Genomic DNA, 16,739 nt, shown 5'->3' with positions numbered 1-16,739 from the left:
TAACGCTGATGTGTCTGAATTCAACTCTAACCTCAGAAATCTAATACTAGCAAACAGACTCAACAAAAACCAACTAATAATTTCGGGGGATTTTAATATTTACCTCTGCGAGCCTGATAACCCTCAAGCTGTTAGTTTCCTCAACTGTATGAATTTCTGCTTGCTCATACCCTTAATCACTAAACCTACCAGAATTACTGATACGACTGCCTCTACTCTTTATCACATTTGGACTAACATTACCTCTCCACTCACTTCAGGGATAATCACTGATAGGACCACAGACCATTACCCCACATTTCTTCTAACCGATATTAATAAACCACCTCTAGATACAATGAAAATAAGCTTTAGGCTGCACAATGAAACTTCTATAAGCAACTTTGTTGCTGCTGCTGCTAATATCAACTGGGAGACTGAATTAGGTAACATAGTGAACATCAACCTAGCAGGACTCGCTGCTGGCGCCATTGCTAGCTGGCCGCACAGTTTTAGTTTAGTTCATTTATTATGCACCCCATACCCATCTTGTGGGCGGTAGTGGAAAGGGTTACAGAGGCACATAATGGGCTCAGGGACTGAACCCCACAATTCATTTAGCTAAGCAAGTTACAATCTTGATGAGCTAGTTACAAAATTCAATATAAGTCATCACATCAACAATGGGTTCGAGATCGACCTCAAGTACAGGTTCTAAATTAAGCAACTGACATATGTGGAGAGCTAGTGTCAAAATTTATATGTTTGTCCTGCACACCGCCCCCCATCCAGCGGGCAGCGGTGGATAGGTTACAATCACTTAGTTACTACCTACAGTTAGCAAACTGGGGATATTTGGCTAAAATTTCTGGTAGCAGATCATTTTGAATGAAATATTGACACATCGCTGGAACATTGGTTATAGAATTGTCTCTAAATTCACGTATCTTTTCGCACTCCATCACATAGTGACGGAGGGTGTGCGAATAATTTTGTTGACACAGTTTACATTTGGTCAGGTCTACATCAGCAGATAATGAGAATTCCCAGAGATACTTATAACCGAGTCTAAGCCGAGCAGTAGTAACATCTACATTGGTCTACGTCTACGTAATACGTAATACGTCTACGTAATAACATTGGATAGGACAATATCCAATTCTGGCCCCAGACATCACTCGGTACCCCTACTTAAATCTCTGAATATGTTAGACATTAAGTCACTGCACATTCTCTCATGTGTATTATACATATATAAAACGCTAAACTATAATGCCAATCCTGATCTCAAAAGCTTCATAGAAGGTTGTATCAGAACCCATGAGCATCACACCAGAAATAAATACAGTTTTGATATTCCTAGAGTACGACTTAATCAAACTAGAAATGCTCTACAAATCAAGGGGCCCAGAATGTGGAATGACCTTCCCAACCATGTTAAAGACTGTACCTCTCTCAACCAGTTTAAGTTAAAAGCGAAGCTATACCTAATAAATTCCCTGTAACCTACCTTACCCTTCTATTGTCAACCAATGTCTGTTTTTTTCTTTAAAGAGCGCTGTTTGTCGACATAATTGTATTTGTGCTGCTTTTTCATCTATGTTTTCATTTCTTGTTTTCATTCTACTCATTATGCTCAATTAGTATTAAGCTTGTCATTTAAGTTTATCATGCCCGAAACGCTTTGCGTAATAGTGGCTTTAGGCATTGTATGTACTAGCTCTACCTATAAGTCAAACAATCCTTGTAAAAATTTATTGTATGTATGTACCTTACCTAAATAAAATTGTATTGTATTGTTGTATTGTAAATTGTATCTAGAAGTCTGCTGATTTTATTGGATGATCCATAGATGTGTGGCTCCTCTTGCATGATAGTATGATGATAGATGGAATTACTGGTGTCAATTTCACTTTGCCTCAGATCTACAAGATCACACCAATTTGTTTCCTTGAAAACTTCAGATTCTGAGCACCCATCAGCTCAAATCATTGCGGTTTTGTGAGGAATAATATATTAATACTCCAAGACCCGGAGAGTATCTTCTTTTCGAGGGAAATAATACAGATTTCGTCTACAATTGAGGACAAAGAACGTTGTTGATTAGCTGCTGTCCAGCTGACTGGTATTCTGCGCAACCCAGTATGCAAGCGACCCAAACTATCATACCGCACGTCGCCCATGACTGATATTTTTTATGACCATATCATTGACCATATTACACAAGTAATATGTCCATATATGGACCATATTACTATGTCCTACTATGGTCCTAATATGGTCCACTTAGAGTCCTACCCTGAAGAGCGAGGCGATACCCTGCGAGCATCGTCACAAGGGAGCACCTTAGATGGTGTACTGAGCCTGACAGGGAAAGGTAGACCAAACTGCTCATTTAGATGTTAGGTATTCCTGATTCCGCCTGGGGGAATCATTTTACGACCTCCGTTGGAAGGGAATGAATTTCTCCAGGTCTAGGAGTTTCTCAGGCATTAGGTAGGGCAGTGAATCGGTCCTCACTACGTTGAGACGTCATGGGAAAGTCAAAGAGAAAGAGGCAATGGAGGCAGCTTTCAGACAAGGAGGGACAGTGGACCGAGGTACCGAAGGCACCGAAGAAAACTGCTATCGAGGCTTCAAAAAGTGCTTCTGTCGGCAAGAGAGCAGACATAATGGACCTAGAGGGGACAGCATCAGTCACACACCATCCAGTGTCAGACAATGCTTCTCTGTCCACAACCCAGCCACAAGACGACAGTATGAGACAGGAGAGGACACCACCAGTCTCACACTGGTATGTCAAAATAATGCAGACATACCACTTTCCTACAGCAGATGGAGTAGTAACGGCAATGGAAAAGGAACAACCAGAGCTCAAACTTTCCATCACAGTCAACCTGAAAGGAGAAATAATAATGACACCACGAGACTAACAGACTGCAAATTACTTAGAAAAAGTAAAAGTCCTGCAAGGGAAACCTGTATGCTTGGAAAAGCTGGATCCTTCAGAAAGACGCACACGAGTCGTGCTTTTGGGATACCCAATCGATTTTCCCCTGGATCCAGAACTAGAACACAAGCAAATCCTGAATGCGGAACGATGCCGCACAAAAGTAGATAAGGCAGTGACACGTCAGGTTTTAGTGACCGTCATGAGACATGTGCCAGAGACATTCAGTCTTGGAAATTGGGGAATATACCGACAGAGACCATACGTCCCGGAACCCCTGCGCTGCTTCAGGTTAGAAATACGGCCACCATCAATCACACTGTACCGGACAGGAGAGATACGGAGTGTGCAGCCCAAGGCATCCAACCAAAGACTGAATAGCCAAGTTAGTTAGTTAGTTTAGTTCATATATTATGCACCCCATACCCATCTTGTATTCGCACAAGGCAAACCAGACCACAACAACCAAATGTCCATATTGTGGAGGCAAACATCATGCCTGGAGCACAACCTGCTCTGCACGAAAAAAAAAGTGTATACAGCTCAGGCCAGGATAAACACATAGACTAGCACTACATACTCAAAAATCAACGTCTGAAACACTCGTGTACAGCCAAACACACACCCACTCTCACAGATCAAAATTTCGAGAATCTATCATTTCCAAATCAGAAAATACACAAAAATGCTGCAGAAATACACGAAAAGCAAAATAGCAAACAACAATCACTTTCGGAATCAACACAACAAATATACAGTTTTAACCAAGGTCCAGCTGAAAAACATCGTGAAGATCATGGCAGAGACCATTATCAATTGCCTACAGATGACGCAGAGCGCCTCACAACAGCAGACTCAAGAAATTACTTGTGTAATAATGGACAAGATCCTGCAGCAGTTCACAGTTACACAAGAAATAGACAGTCTGAGACAAGACAGAGCACAAGAGGACAAACAACGCAATATGGACATACAGACTACCAACAACAGTCGGATAGTCAAGACACCAGAACATCAACATTCACAAAAGCAACTGCAAGAAATAGTGACCACCCAAGATCAACAGAATCTTACAACACAAGAGACAGACAACAACAGCCAATGCAGTGTGATATGCAACAACACCAACAGAAGTATTGAACAGCAGAGATACACAGGTTCCGACAACACAAGATGCAGGTATGAACAATCAATGCAGCAACATCAACAATGAAATACTGGATAGGAGAGATGCACAGATTCCGAAAACAAGAAACGGCCACAAGCATTCAATGCAGTCCAATATGCAGCAATACCAACAGCAAAGCGATGGACTACAGTTATGCACAGATTCCAACAATGCAGGGGATGACCTTGCGCAATCAGTGCAGTCCGATTTGCAGCGACACGACTTGCGAGGTGGAGAATATAGAGGTCGATTCCTAAGAGGAGTTCTACTAGAACAGGCAATACCAACCGAAATCGTCGTCTGGCCATTACGAATACTGCAGTGGAAAATACAAGATCTTGGAAATAAAAAACACACTCTTCAGGATGCTGCAATCAGCACGAAAGCAGATATTATCGTTTTGGAAGAAACTTTATTCCCAGCCACGAAATCCTTCAGATTAGCTGGATATCAGCACTATGTTATACCGTATGAGCAGGGAAGACAAAGAGGGTTAATGACCCTAGTCAAGAACACCATACCTAGCAAGAAAATAGACCCAGTTTCATGTGGGGATGGAGTAGAGGTATTAGCAGTAACAGTGAATATGGCTAATATTGAGCTCCTCATATAGAACGTTTACAAGCCCCCTAGACGTAAACTAGAAGCAGAGGCAGTGCTTGCCTTGGTCACACAGGAAAATGTAATTATTGCTGGGGATTTTAATGTTCATCAAGAGTTAGGTGCGACTGGGCCAGCCAATGCAGATGGGCGCCATTTGGCTGCAGTTCTGCGAGAAGTACCTGAAATTGCACTTCTCAACACTGGGGAACCCGCTCACATTCTAGGAGGTTCCCTTGATCTTACATAAATTTCAACAGCACTCAAGCATCAGGCGAAGTGGGAAGTAGACCCGGTGATCACCAGTGACCACTATGCTACTGTCACAACACTAAACATAGAACGACTTCCTACACCACCTGCACAACCTAGGTAGAATTTAAAAAAGGCCAATTGGAATATATACCAAGAGGAACTTGAAAAATGGTATGCAACATACACGCCACCTGAGGATTTGAACATACACGAGACCAATCTGCAGGAAGCCATTGCAGCTCCTGCAAACAAAGCTATTCCAATCATTATCCCAGCTAACACAAAAGCAATTCAAAAGGCTATGGAACATGCTCTTGTTGAACACCGACAACACTTTATCATGCATACAGATTCGAAAACCGCCATTGAAACCTTGCAACAAGAACACATATGTGATAACATCCATCTGGTCACAAATGTCATATCATTAATGCAAACACTCAAACGACAAGGCTGTTGGGTACTTATCAACTGGGTGCCAAGTCATGTGGGAATAATAGGAAATGACATTGCAGACGAAGCTGTAAAACTTGCAACTAAGAGAAGAAATGTAGACATTTACATACCACAGAGTCTATCACAGATTAAGAAAGTAATTAGAAACAGAGCAATGCAAAAGATGTACAGTGACCACAACACAGCAGTTGCAACATCAGGATCTGCGGGTTGGTACAAGAATTCAACCAACTACGAACCACTTAAGTTTGATGAAAGGGAGCAGTAGAACAACAGAAGTACACTTATATCACATCAGGCTTGGATACCCATGTGCATGGGAAATAGGGTTACAGGTTCCGGAAGATGAGAGGAAATGTCAGCACTGTGGAGAAATGCCCGACAGACCACTGGAACATGATCTAACACAGTGCACAGTTACAAACCCATTAAGATTTCAACTTAGATTCAACAGAGCAGAAGAAGTTGTTAAACACATGGCAAAATCTTACTGAAGCGACCTTACGAGTCATAAATACTCATACTCCGCTCAAGTAAAACAGAAACAAGCAACACTTAGTGGGCCAGCCAGAGGCTTAGGGCCTGCGCAGGAATATCTCTGCAAAAAAAAAAATCTAATGTGGCTGCTACAGGACCTAGCAATCTTGACTCCCAGTAAAATTATTACAAATTCTATGAAAAGAAAACTCTGCTTTCCTCCCATTCTCTGAGATTAACAAAAAAAGATACTGTAGTTCATTTTTATTAATGAATCATAAACAATTACCATTATTTATCATCTATGTCTGAAAACAAATACTGTATATTAGTTTAGTATTAGTGACATTATTCTTAGCATAAAGTGTGCAGTATTTACAAAGCTGTATACCTTGTCCTTAGACAGCCTCTGCTTCCACAGAAACAATAGAGGTGGCCCAACTTTCCTTCTCACTTCTAACACTAGCCATGAAAATTATCTCAACCTACCAGAAGAACGTTACAACCCAACAAATCATCAATGGTGACATGGAAGACAACCAGCAATTTAAGCTACCCTGCTGTATTCAGGTTTGGCTAAAACTTTTAATATCACTTATGTCTGTGCGAATATTGTACTTTAAGAATTAAGATGTTGTTCATCCAGAATTATTGATACATTAGGCAAGAACGTCATGAGGCAGTAACTTAAGCTAAACTAATTAGGCTTCCAATAATATCAGTATGTGCATACATGATTTTAATACTACTAATTATTAATTCATTAATAATATACTTCTAATGCACTATTATAAGCATATTATTAATGATTATCAACCCTGCCTGATAAACTATCAACATCAGCACTGCAAGGATTTTTTTGTGTTGCAGATAGTGGCAACTGTGTGGTGGGCGTCATTCCTTGTGGCGAGGTTTGAGGCCATGGCGCTCTTTGCTGGTGCTTATAAGTGGTGGATCTTTGTGGTTATCGGCATCCATGTTGTGCTGGTCGCTCTCTTTCAAACAATGGCAGTCAAGAAGAACAGGATTAAGAGGATATTTATTTATCTCTTCAGTGGTTTTATCTTTATCTTTGCTTATTTAGAGTTCAATATGAAAGCTAGAGTAAAGGTAAGAAAATAACTGATTGTATGCAATTACAGGAAGTAACTTAATTGGCTCTAGTGCATAATGTTAATAAACATAATATATACTTAACACAATGTAATCTCGTTCGGGTAAATCAAGGTGAGCAGGATCCCTTGGAGAGCTGGAAAATACTATTAGGACACAAATGCTCCGTAGTTTGGAATACATGGTGCACTGTACCAATTTGTTTTGGTGAACTGACCCAAATAGGTAATAGCATACCTTTATTAGTAGAGTAAAGTGCGACGTAATGGGTATACGAGCCATCCTGGGCATGGCGTGTAGATCCCATAGACTTTATTGTTATTTGAGGTGTGCAAATCCAGTAGACTATATTGTGATTTGAGAAAAGGTATGTGACTCCTATAGACTTTATTCGGTTTTAAGAAAATGTGTGCAATTCATACTTTATCAGAAAAATTCCCATAGATTTAGATGTTCGTAAAGGGGGTTTTAAGTGTGAAGACTTAATCTCATGTTGTTGTTGTGGGAAATTATTTCCACATCTTACATTAAATAGATTTTCAACCATAAATAACACTTAAATATATTAAATTAAATTCTTACGAGGATTCGTCCTCTGTTTAAATTTATATATACAGGGGTTACCTCAGTTTTCATGGTTAATCCATTCCAGAGACGGTATGAAAACCGAAACGAATTTGCCCATAAGAAATAATGTAAATTGAATTAATCCATTCCACACTCAAATATATTAACTAAAAAATACATTTTATACAGAATAATACTCTTAGGTACCTTACCTTATCTTTATTGAGGACTCTTGTTGGCATTTGGAAGATTGTGAGGAAGGGGGGGGGGGGAGAGGAAGAGAGGTGTTAGTGTTTGGAAGGGGCGTCCCCTTCCATTATAACAGCAGTGATGACATTTCTGGGGGTACTCTCTCTCATACGTTTGCAGCCATACCACTAGGACCTGGTTGTGGTTCACTGCTTGCTTGTCTTACTAAGAATCTGTCTATAGACACTTGTTTTTCCCTATGTTTTAACACTTGTCTGTATAGTGAGACATCACATTGTCTCACTATGAATGATCTCTCGTTTTTCCCCTATCGTCATCCTCACAACTATTTTCTTAGGTTGAACATTACCACTGACTTTCTTGGAACCCATGGCATGATATATAATAAGAACTTTTATGTTCAGAAACCAGAAATGCACAAAAACAATTAAATTCTTCACAAAGAAGTCAAGGGCGATCATCACTAGGCAGGAGACTGGTAAACTGAAGCGCTGCGCTCACGGTGGACGTGAATGAACAGACTCAGAGCACCGATGTACCGACTCAAACTTTTCAGAGAAATTGAGTACAAGTACCGAAAAATACGAGAACAGGAACGTATGAGAACCAAGGTTCCACTGTAAAGAAGAATTAAATAATATGTAGTAATATGGGCTGATGTCAGATACTTATCAACTGGGTGCCAAGTCATGTGGGAATAATAGGAAATGACATTGCAGACGAAGCTGCAAAACTTGCAACTAAGAGAAGAAATGTAGACATTTACATACCACAGAGTCTATCACAGATTAAGAAAGTAATTAGAAACAGAGCAATGCAAACGATGTACAGTGACCACAACACAGCAGTTGCAACATCAGGATCTGCGGATTGATACAAAAATTCAACCAACTACGAACCCCTTAGTTTGATGAAAGGGAGCAGTAGAGCAACAGAAGTACACTTACATCGCATCAGGCTTGGATACCCATGTGCATGGGAAATAGGGTTACAGGTTCCGGAAGATGAGAGGAAATGTGAACACTGTGGAGAAATGCCTGGCAGACCACTGGAACATTATCTAACACAGTGCACAGTTACAAACCCATTAAGATTTCAACTTAAATTCAACAGAATCTTAGTTGAATATATCATCCCAAGAAGTTGTTAAACACATATGGCAAAATCTTACTGAAGCGACCATACGAGTAATAAATACTCATACTCCGCCCAAGTAAAACAGAAACAAGCAACACTTAGTGGGCCAGCCAGAGGCTTAGGGCCCGCACAGGAATATCCCTGCAAAAAAAAAAAAATGGGCTGATGCAATACTCCTTGAGGGCTTCTTCAATTTCCATATCTTGTTTCTTTCTCTAGTTCTGTTATTTAATTTATACCTCCTGTCTCACCTTGTCAATCAAGCAGGTAATTTCTTCCTGCTGTTGTGAAATGCTTCTGTCATATACAAGAAGTGTTCCTTCATAAATCTTTATCAAATTCACTACTATCAATAACCTGCCTTGGAAATCTTCTGTGTCTATTTCCTGCTAAGTGAAACAGGTCAAGTGAGATAACTGGTTGCAATAAGTTAGGAAAAATATTCAAGAAATGAAAGCATGAATATCAGTTCATTCTGATGAACTTGGTGATACTAAATAGCTAGAAATGGAGAAATGCTTGAATAGCAGGATTTCTCTGGGAAATGTTACTGGTACTAGGTCCGAAATAGTCTACCCGAGCGAGGTTACACTATTTGAAATCTTTATGACAGAATATATGACTTGAATATGTATTTTTTTTTTAATTTTACAGGTGGCCCCATGGTTTCCCTACACAATATACGCTGTATTAGTGTTCATGGAAAACTCCATCATGTTGGTGCTATGGTTCTTTGCTCAACAGATTGCCACATTTAGCCTCCCTGAAGCTGACAAAGAGGTCTTCACAACACATCGTGAATATCTCATATTTGTTCATTATGGTGCATTCTGCTTTGGACTTCTAATGATGATCTTAACGTTCTGTTGTCTGTCTAAAAGATCTCAAGACATTAATGGCAAGGATAATGAGGAAGAAATGAGGACAGTACTAAGATCTTAAAACTGAAATATAAGAAATGCAAGTTTTTTTTGAGATCTAAAATAAAAAATGAGATTTGTAACATTCTTACTATTTAGGTTCAATTAGGGCAAATTTTTGTGGATGTGTTCTTACAAAGAGAAACCCATTTACCTTTGAATTCTTACTACACGTATAAATTAAGAAAAGTATTTCTGGGTGTGATGTGAAAGCCATGGAAACTGAAACAAAATAAATTTATTTATAAGAAATAATTATGGTAACTGCAGTACAATTGTGAAGTTAAAATAAACAAATGATAAATACAGTCAATAAAATGAGCTCAACATGACAAAATAAATACTCCTTAAAACAGAACTGAGACAGGCACAAGGTACAAGACCAGACGTAAAAGAAATGAGGCACACAGAGACAAAAATAAATAAATCAAGCCTACTAAGTGGAAATGCTATAAGACAAACAGGTGTAAAGTTTACACTGAGAACTGGACAAGGAAAGCAACAGAGGACTGAAGTAAGAGGAACCGAAAGAACTCTGGGAAGTATGCTTAATAAAGATGGGATGAATACAACCTAGGAGAAGACACTTAATAAAACAGGAGCCTGACTTGTAAGTTTGGGTGGGTCCTAGCAACCCCTCCCCCCCCTCCCATCAGCCCAGAGGGCCCTGGTAAGTGATGTACAGCTAAATTCAGAATAGACAAGTCATTTATTTATTTATTTATATACAAGATGGTACATTGGGTATGTGAGAGTATATAGTATAATGTGTTTAAATCTTGTAAAGCCACTAGTATGCACAGCATTTTGGACAGGTCCTTAATCTAACAAGTAATATTAAGTAGGTAAATTCTAGTAAAATTTATAAAATGTTAATAGGTACATTGTAAGAAAATTTGATAAAGATTTGTAGGTATATTTAAAACACATTGATAGCTCTGATAGCTTGATTGATGATTTGACAAAGATTAGTAGGCACATTAAAGCATATTGATAGCACATATAAGATGACACTAATGATCACAATGGTAAAATTGTTTGGCTTAGGTACATAGATACTGGGGGATTGGGTAGCACTACATACAGTGCGAGTTTAAAGCACTAGGTAGGAAACAATGAAGATGAAATTAGGTAATTTTTGGTTTTTGCTTTTGAATAAGATAAAAGTTGGACAGCTTTTCAATTCTTAGGGAATGAGTTCCATAAACCAGGTCCCTTTATTTGCATAGTGTTTACACAGATTTAGTTTGACTCTAGGTATATCAAAGAGATATTTATTTCTGGTGTGGTGATTATGGGGCCCCCTATTGCATCTGTCCAGGAAGAGTTTAAGAGCAGGATTTACATTTAAGAACAGGGTTTTGTAAATATAGATGGTTCAAGAGAATGTGTGGTGTGAGCTTATGTTTTAGCATGCTTAGGGATTTAAAACTGGGAGGGGGGGGGGGCTGAAAGTTGTCAGAAAGAGTTTGTTATTGTTCTGATAGCAGATTTTTGCTGGGTGATGATGGACTTCAGGTAGTTTGCAGTGGTTGAACCCCATGCACAGATAAAAAAAAAAGTAAGATAGGGACAGATTAGTGCATTGTATAGTGAGAGGAAAGCAGAGCTAGGCACATAATATCTGATTCTAGAGAGTATTCGAACTGTTTTAGAGACTTTCTTAGTTATGTGTTGTATGTGAGTGCTGAAGTTGAGTCTCTTGTGTACGTATAGGCCAAGGAATTTTCCATCTTTTTATTGCTGATGCTAACATTGTGTATCTGAAGCTAAATTGCATTTGTTGATTTGCTTTCAAATAAGATGTAGTAGGTCTTTTCTATGTTTAGTGTGAGTTTGCTGGTTGACATCCATAACTAGACTTTTTGAATGCATTATCTACAACATTATTTAATATGTGGCAGTTGGGGTCTGAGTAGATGAGGGTAGTATCATCAGCAAATAATATAGGTTTAAGAATGTTAAAGACATTAGGCAGATCATTGATGTATATAAGAAATAGGAGGGGTCCTAGGATGCTGCCCTGTGGCACCTCTACAGTTAATGGGTTAATTATGGAGTGGGGGAGATTATATAATTGATGGCTACATATTGGTGTCTATCACTAAGATAGGATCGGATATAGTTCAATGCAAGGCCTCGGATTCCGTAATGGAGGAGTTTAAGTAAGCGGTAGTTGTGGTTAATAGTATCAAAGGCCTTTCTCAGGTCAATGAAGAGTCCAATCGGAAACTAATTTTTGTCAAGGGCTGAGTAGATTATATCTAACAGACTAATAATTGCATTGTTGGTACTCTTTTGAGAGCAGAAGTCAAACTGACAGGGGGTGAGTATGTCGAATTTTACGAGGTAGGAGTTGAGCTGTTTGTAAATACTTTTTTTTCAAATATTTTTTATATGGGTAGGTTTACTATTGGTCTGTAATTTTTTATGTCTGCCGGATTGCCTCGTTTATGAACTGGTGTTACTCGTGCTTTTTAAGAATATCAGAGAAGGTATGACACTCTAGATATTTATTGAATAGCAGAGCTATCTTGAGGTTATCTTGAGATGATTTCGGGGCTTTTAGTGTCCCCGCGGCCCGGTCATCGACCAGGCCTCCACCCCAGGAAGCAGCCCGTGACAGCTGACTAACACCCAGGTACCTATTTTACTGCTTGGTAACAGGGGCATAGGGTGAAAGAAACTCTGCCCATTGTTTCTCGCCGGCGCCTGGGATCGAACCCAGGACCACAGGATCACAAGTCCCGCGTGCTGTCCGCTCGGCCGACCGGCTCCCTATGGAGGTGCAAGGGCATGGGAGGCACTCTTGTAACTATGGATGATGTTTCACTAATGTTCCCAGCTTTGGTTTTTAGTGAGTGAATGATGGACACATCTGTTGAGCTGACTGGTGAAAGGAGAAGTGTTTGGATAGCTGCCCGAAGATGTGTTAAATGTGTCCGAGTCTGTGGGATTTTTCTAGCAAGGTTAGCACTTAGAAAATAAGCTATTAAATTCAGTTGACATTTCTAAATCAGTTGCAGGTGTATAACCCATCCTTTGAGAGTTTTATCTGGTTATGTGAGTGTTGTTTAGTTCCTAGGATGTTAGAGATGGCTCTCCATGCGGTCCGTCTAATTACCACAAGCTACCACAAGCTACACAAGCTTCATAAAGCTTCCTGGCAATTCGTTAGTAATGAATAAATGTGATATATTTACTCATTATAATGTTGGTGATGAATGTACAACACGGAAAAACAATTTTAATCTGAAAAAGTATCTTTTTATAAAGAAATTAGACGAAAAAAAAAGCTGGTGACGCCAAATCAAGTCGACGATCCAAGCGTCGGTTAGGTTAGGTTAGGTTAGGTTAGGTTTGGTTAAGTTAGATTAGGTTAGGTCAAGTCAGGTTAGGTCAGCCTAACCTAACATATCATATTTATTCATTACTAACGTATTGCCAGGAAGCTTTGTAAAGCTTGTGAAGCTTGTGTAGCTTGTGGTAGCTTTTGGTAATTAGACGGACCCTCTCCATGTGCTTTTCATGTTGCCTTTTGCTTCTTTGAATCTACTCTCATTAAAGCAAAGTTTTGTTTTTCTTATTATACTGGTAAGCATTGATTACCTCTTAACTACTTCCTTTGTAACTAGGCCAATCCCAAGTTTTTTCATATTCATGTTTTTTGTTGATTGTATTGAATATGCCACTTGTGAGCCACGAATTGTTTATTCTTTTGTCAGTTACTTGCTTGGTGAGGAGGGGGTGACAATGAGTGTTGTAGAGGCTTAGAGTTTTGGAAAGGAAGATGTTGGCTAATGAATTTATATCCTGTGTATTATAAAATTCAGATTCCCAGTTAATACTGGAAGTGCATTTGTTAGGGTTGCCTATTGCCTCTTCATTGTGTAGCCTGAAGGTAAGTTTCTTGTTTTCTGGTGGTGTTATGTCCATGTTTGCTATGAGGAAGGTAGGATAGTGGTCAGATGTTCTGTCAGTGATTATACCAGATGCGAGGGGAGCTGTTATGTTAATCTATAAGTGATCCAAGGTAGTAGCAGATGTTTGAGTAATTCGGGTGGGCTTGGTGCTTGTGGGGGATTAGCATACAGGAGTTCATGTTTTATAGGAAATAGTTGACTTGGGGGCTATTTTGTTGACATAGGTCAATATTGAAGTCTCCTCCTAGAATGATGTGATTTTTGTTCAGATTGTTTGTCATGTATTTAATAGGTAAATTAAAGAACAATAAAAGTATTAAAATTTCATTTATTAATTCAATAAACATACATATTTGATGATACACTACTGTATGTATATACTTTGTTCATATATCTATAAAAAGTGGAAGCCTAGGGCTAATAAAATTATACATGTACAAAAATAGGGAAGTACTATGTTAAGATTTTGTTTTTAACTCAGCTGCTTCCTTAAACTTTAAATAAATGCTTACTACTGGCTTAATAAAAGCTGTACTCTTGACAACATTACTACTAATTATATTTTCAATAAATTTTAAAATATTTAAACAAAAATTCAACATAAATTAAACACTACATTATCTAGAGTCCATATAAAATTATACTAATAATCTTGCATGACTAATACTGTACCTAACACCTTTTCTCATTATGCAATTATAGTAATAATTCTCTTTAAGAGGCACAGGGAGCAATGGCTTAAGAAAACTTTACATTTAAAGTATGTCATCCTTGCCATCAACCAGGAAAGGCACCCAGAAAGGTAGGCAAACGAAAACAGGACCATTGTCAGGTTGAAAATTGAGATCTACGTCCTTAAAAAAACAAAAGAACTCTCTTTGAAAGAAAAACAAGCTTCATCTAACTAGGCCCCCCCGCTCGTTATTGCCACCCCCACCCGCAAGGGGAGAAGGAGCAAGCAACCCACCAATACAGTTCTTGAATGATGAAAGCTGCCAACTAGATGAAAGGGATGTCAAGGAGCCTCTGAAGCTCACCCACAAACTGGCATTTCATTACATTCAATTCTGGTTTTTGTGTGGGAAGCCCTGTCGGCTCCCTGAAGCCTAACTACCCATAGAGAAGAAAACGGACTTACCATGATGGCAGCAACAGTGCAAGTCTCAACGAGAGGAAGAGCCAAACAACCGCAAAAAGCGCCCCAAAGCCACACAAGGCCACAGTGGAAACTGGGACATTCACGAGATATCTGGCAGCCAGGACTCTGTTCAACCTCCCAAAACTCCAGCGCCTGAATATCATCCCAAGACTTATTGCCAAAGACAGCCGAAAGAGCAGCATACTTTCTAACATCATGGACGTGAGGGTAGGACTGCAGGTTGGCTAGGCTTAATGACACTGAGGACAACCTGAGAAACACGAACCCTGGAACAGGGAAACTGTATCAACCCAGAGCACGTCCACCGACACACAGAACTGGTGGCTTGCAGCTGATATCGGACACAGCACGTGATGCACCCCTGACCGAACCAACCAAGCATCCACCACCAATGGACCCCTCTGGAAACCTGCAGTCTCATTCTTCCCCAGAAAAGGAGCCGGCTCCAAAGGAACAAAATCACCGGAACCAAGCGAACAGAACTCCTGGCATCGGAGGAGAGCATGAAGCCATCCAACCCAACCCCCAGAGGCCAACACCAACAAAAACAACGCCTTCCTAAAATAATCACGAACCGAAGGGGCTACCACAAATTGAGGAGAGAAAAGAAAGGAAAGAACCCGGTTCAAAGACCAAGAAGGCTCAGGTTGTGTATAAGCAGGCTGAAGGTAAAAAATGAACAAGAAAGCTTGCAAAACTGAGCGGAAGTGACATACACCAAGAAAGGAAGCAACTAGTGGCTCCCCCAACGACGCATGATAAGAAGCGACAGTATTTGACATGAGATGCCGATCCAGAAAAAGCCAAGAGAGAAAAGACAAAACAACCCTGTCTAATACTGTACTGGCGAAAAGAAAGAAAATGGCGGAAAGACTGTCAAAAGACTTCATACTGTCACTGAGACGAAGACCGCAGGTGGAACACCATCAAAGAAGTCAACTGATCACCATACAAATGGTGTTATACATGCATCAGAAATACCAAACGTGTAATTCAGAGGAGTACCAGCGAGGTACCTCACTGAAACTGCAGAAAAACATCCGAGTTAGGACACCAAGCAAGCAGCGTGTGAAACCAAGGCTGGGCCAGCCACCATGGGGCCAAGAGAAGAACTCTCTCCGATAAGATTCCAGCTAAGCCTAAACCCGGAGCAACAGCTGGACTTGGGGAAAAGAGGTACAGGAACTCCCACCTCAACCAGTCCTGCTGTAAAATATCCACAACAAGAGCCTCACAGTTGGGGAATGGCGCCACATACAATGAGAGACGCCGAGATCATATTGATGCGAAGAGGTCCACCTCCGGGTGCCAGTATGTCTGGCAAGGCCAAAAGAAGGAAGCGGCATCAACCGTCCACTCTGTGGAAAGAGGAATGAAAAGCAACAGGCTGTCTTCCAGGATGTTGGACACTCCCTGAATGTGAAAGGTGCAGAGAGCTAAACCTTGAGAATTCAGCAAAAGAGCTACCGAAGCAACCAGCTCCAAAGAGCCATGGACTGAAGCGACCCACTCCTCCCCCCAGTTGGAGCAGTCCAAATGGAGCCGGATCACCAAGCCCTGAGGAAGCCGAATCCTCTGCAGTGCCAGCCACAACTGCTGTAAACTCCCGCACCGTGCTGTGAGCCAAACATATGGACAGCTGCCAATGCCCCTGGCTGGACTGGTGAGCACCGGTCACAAAGCCCCAACCGATAGACGAGGCGTCCGTGACCACATCAAGCGAGGAGGAGGAAGACGCCATGGCACCGAACCCCGAAAAAACCTGAAGAGGACATTGGTTTAAGTAGCAACCAGCACAAGGACACTGGGGGGGGGGGGGTCGAAC

General features: G+C 40.4%; 1 protein-coding gene across 1 annotated transcript in view; it reads left to right on the top strand.

Moving 5' to 3' along the window:
• LOC123745004 (XK-related protein 6) overlaps window positions 1-14,082 on the top strand; it is a 46,500-nt gene extending 32,418 nt beyond the window's left edge. Inside the window, exons 6-8 of the mRNA XM_045725255.2 lie at window positions 6,307-6,455; window positions 6,756-6,995; window positions 9,567-14,082. Of these exons, the coding sequence (XP_045581211.2) occupies window positions 6,307-6,455; window positions 6,756-6,995; window positions 9,567-9,854 (677 nt within the window). The 3' untranslated portion in view covers window positions 9,855-14,082. The remainder of the gene's footprint in view (window positions 1-6,306; window positions 6,456-6,755; window positions 6,996-9,566) is intronic.
• Window positions 14,083-16,739: the final 2,657 nt, after the last annotated feature.

This window comes from Procambarus clarkii, chromosome 10 (assembly GCF_040958095.1).
Source record: "Procambarus clarkii isolate CNS0578487 chromosome 10, FALCON_Pclarkii_2.0, whole genome shotgun sequence".
NCBI classification, from domain to species: domain Eukaryota; kingdom Metazoa; phylum Arthropoda; class Malacostraca; order Decapoda; family Cambaridae; genus Procambarus; species Procambarus clarkii.
Note: the sequence above shows the minus strand (reverse complement) of the source record. Positions and strands in the feature narration are given on the sequence as shown.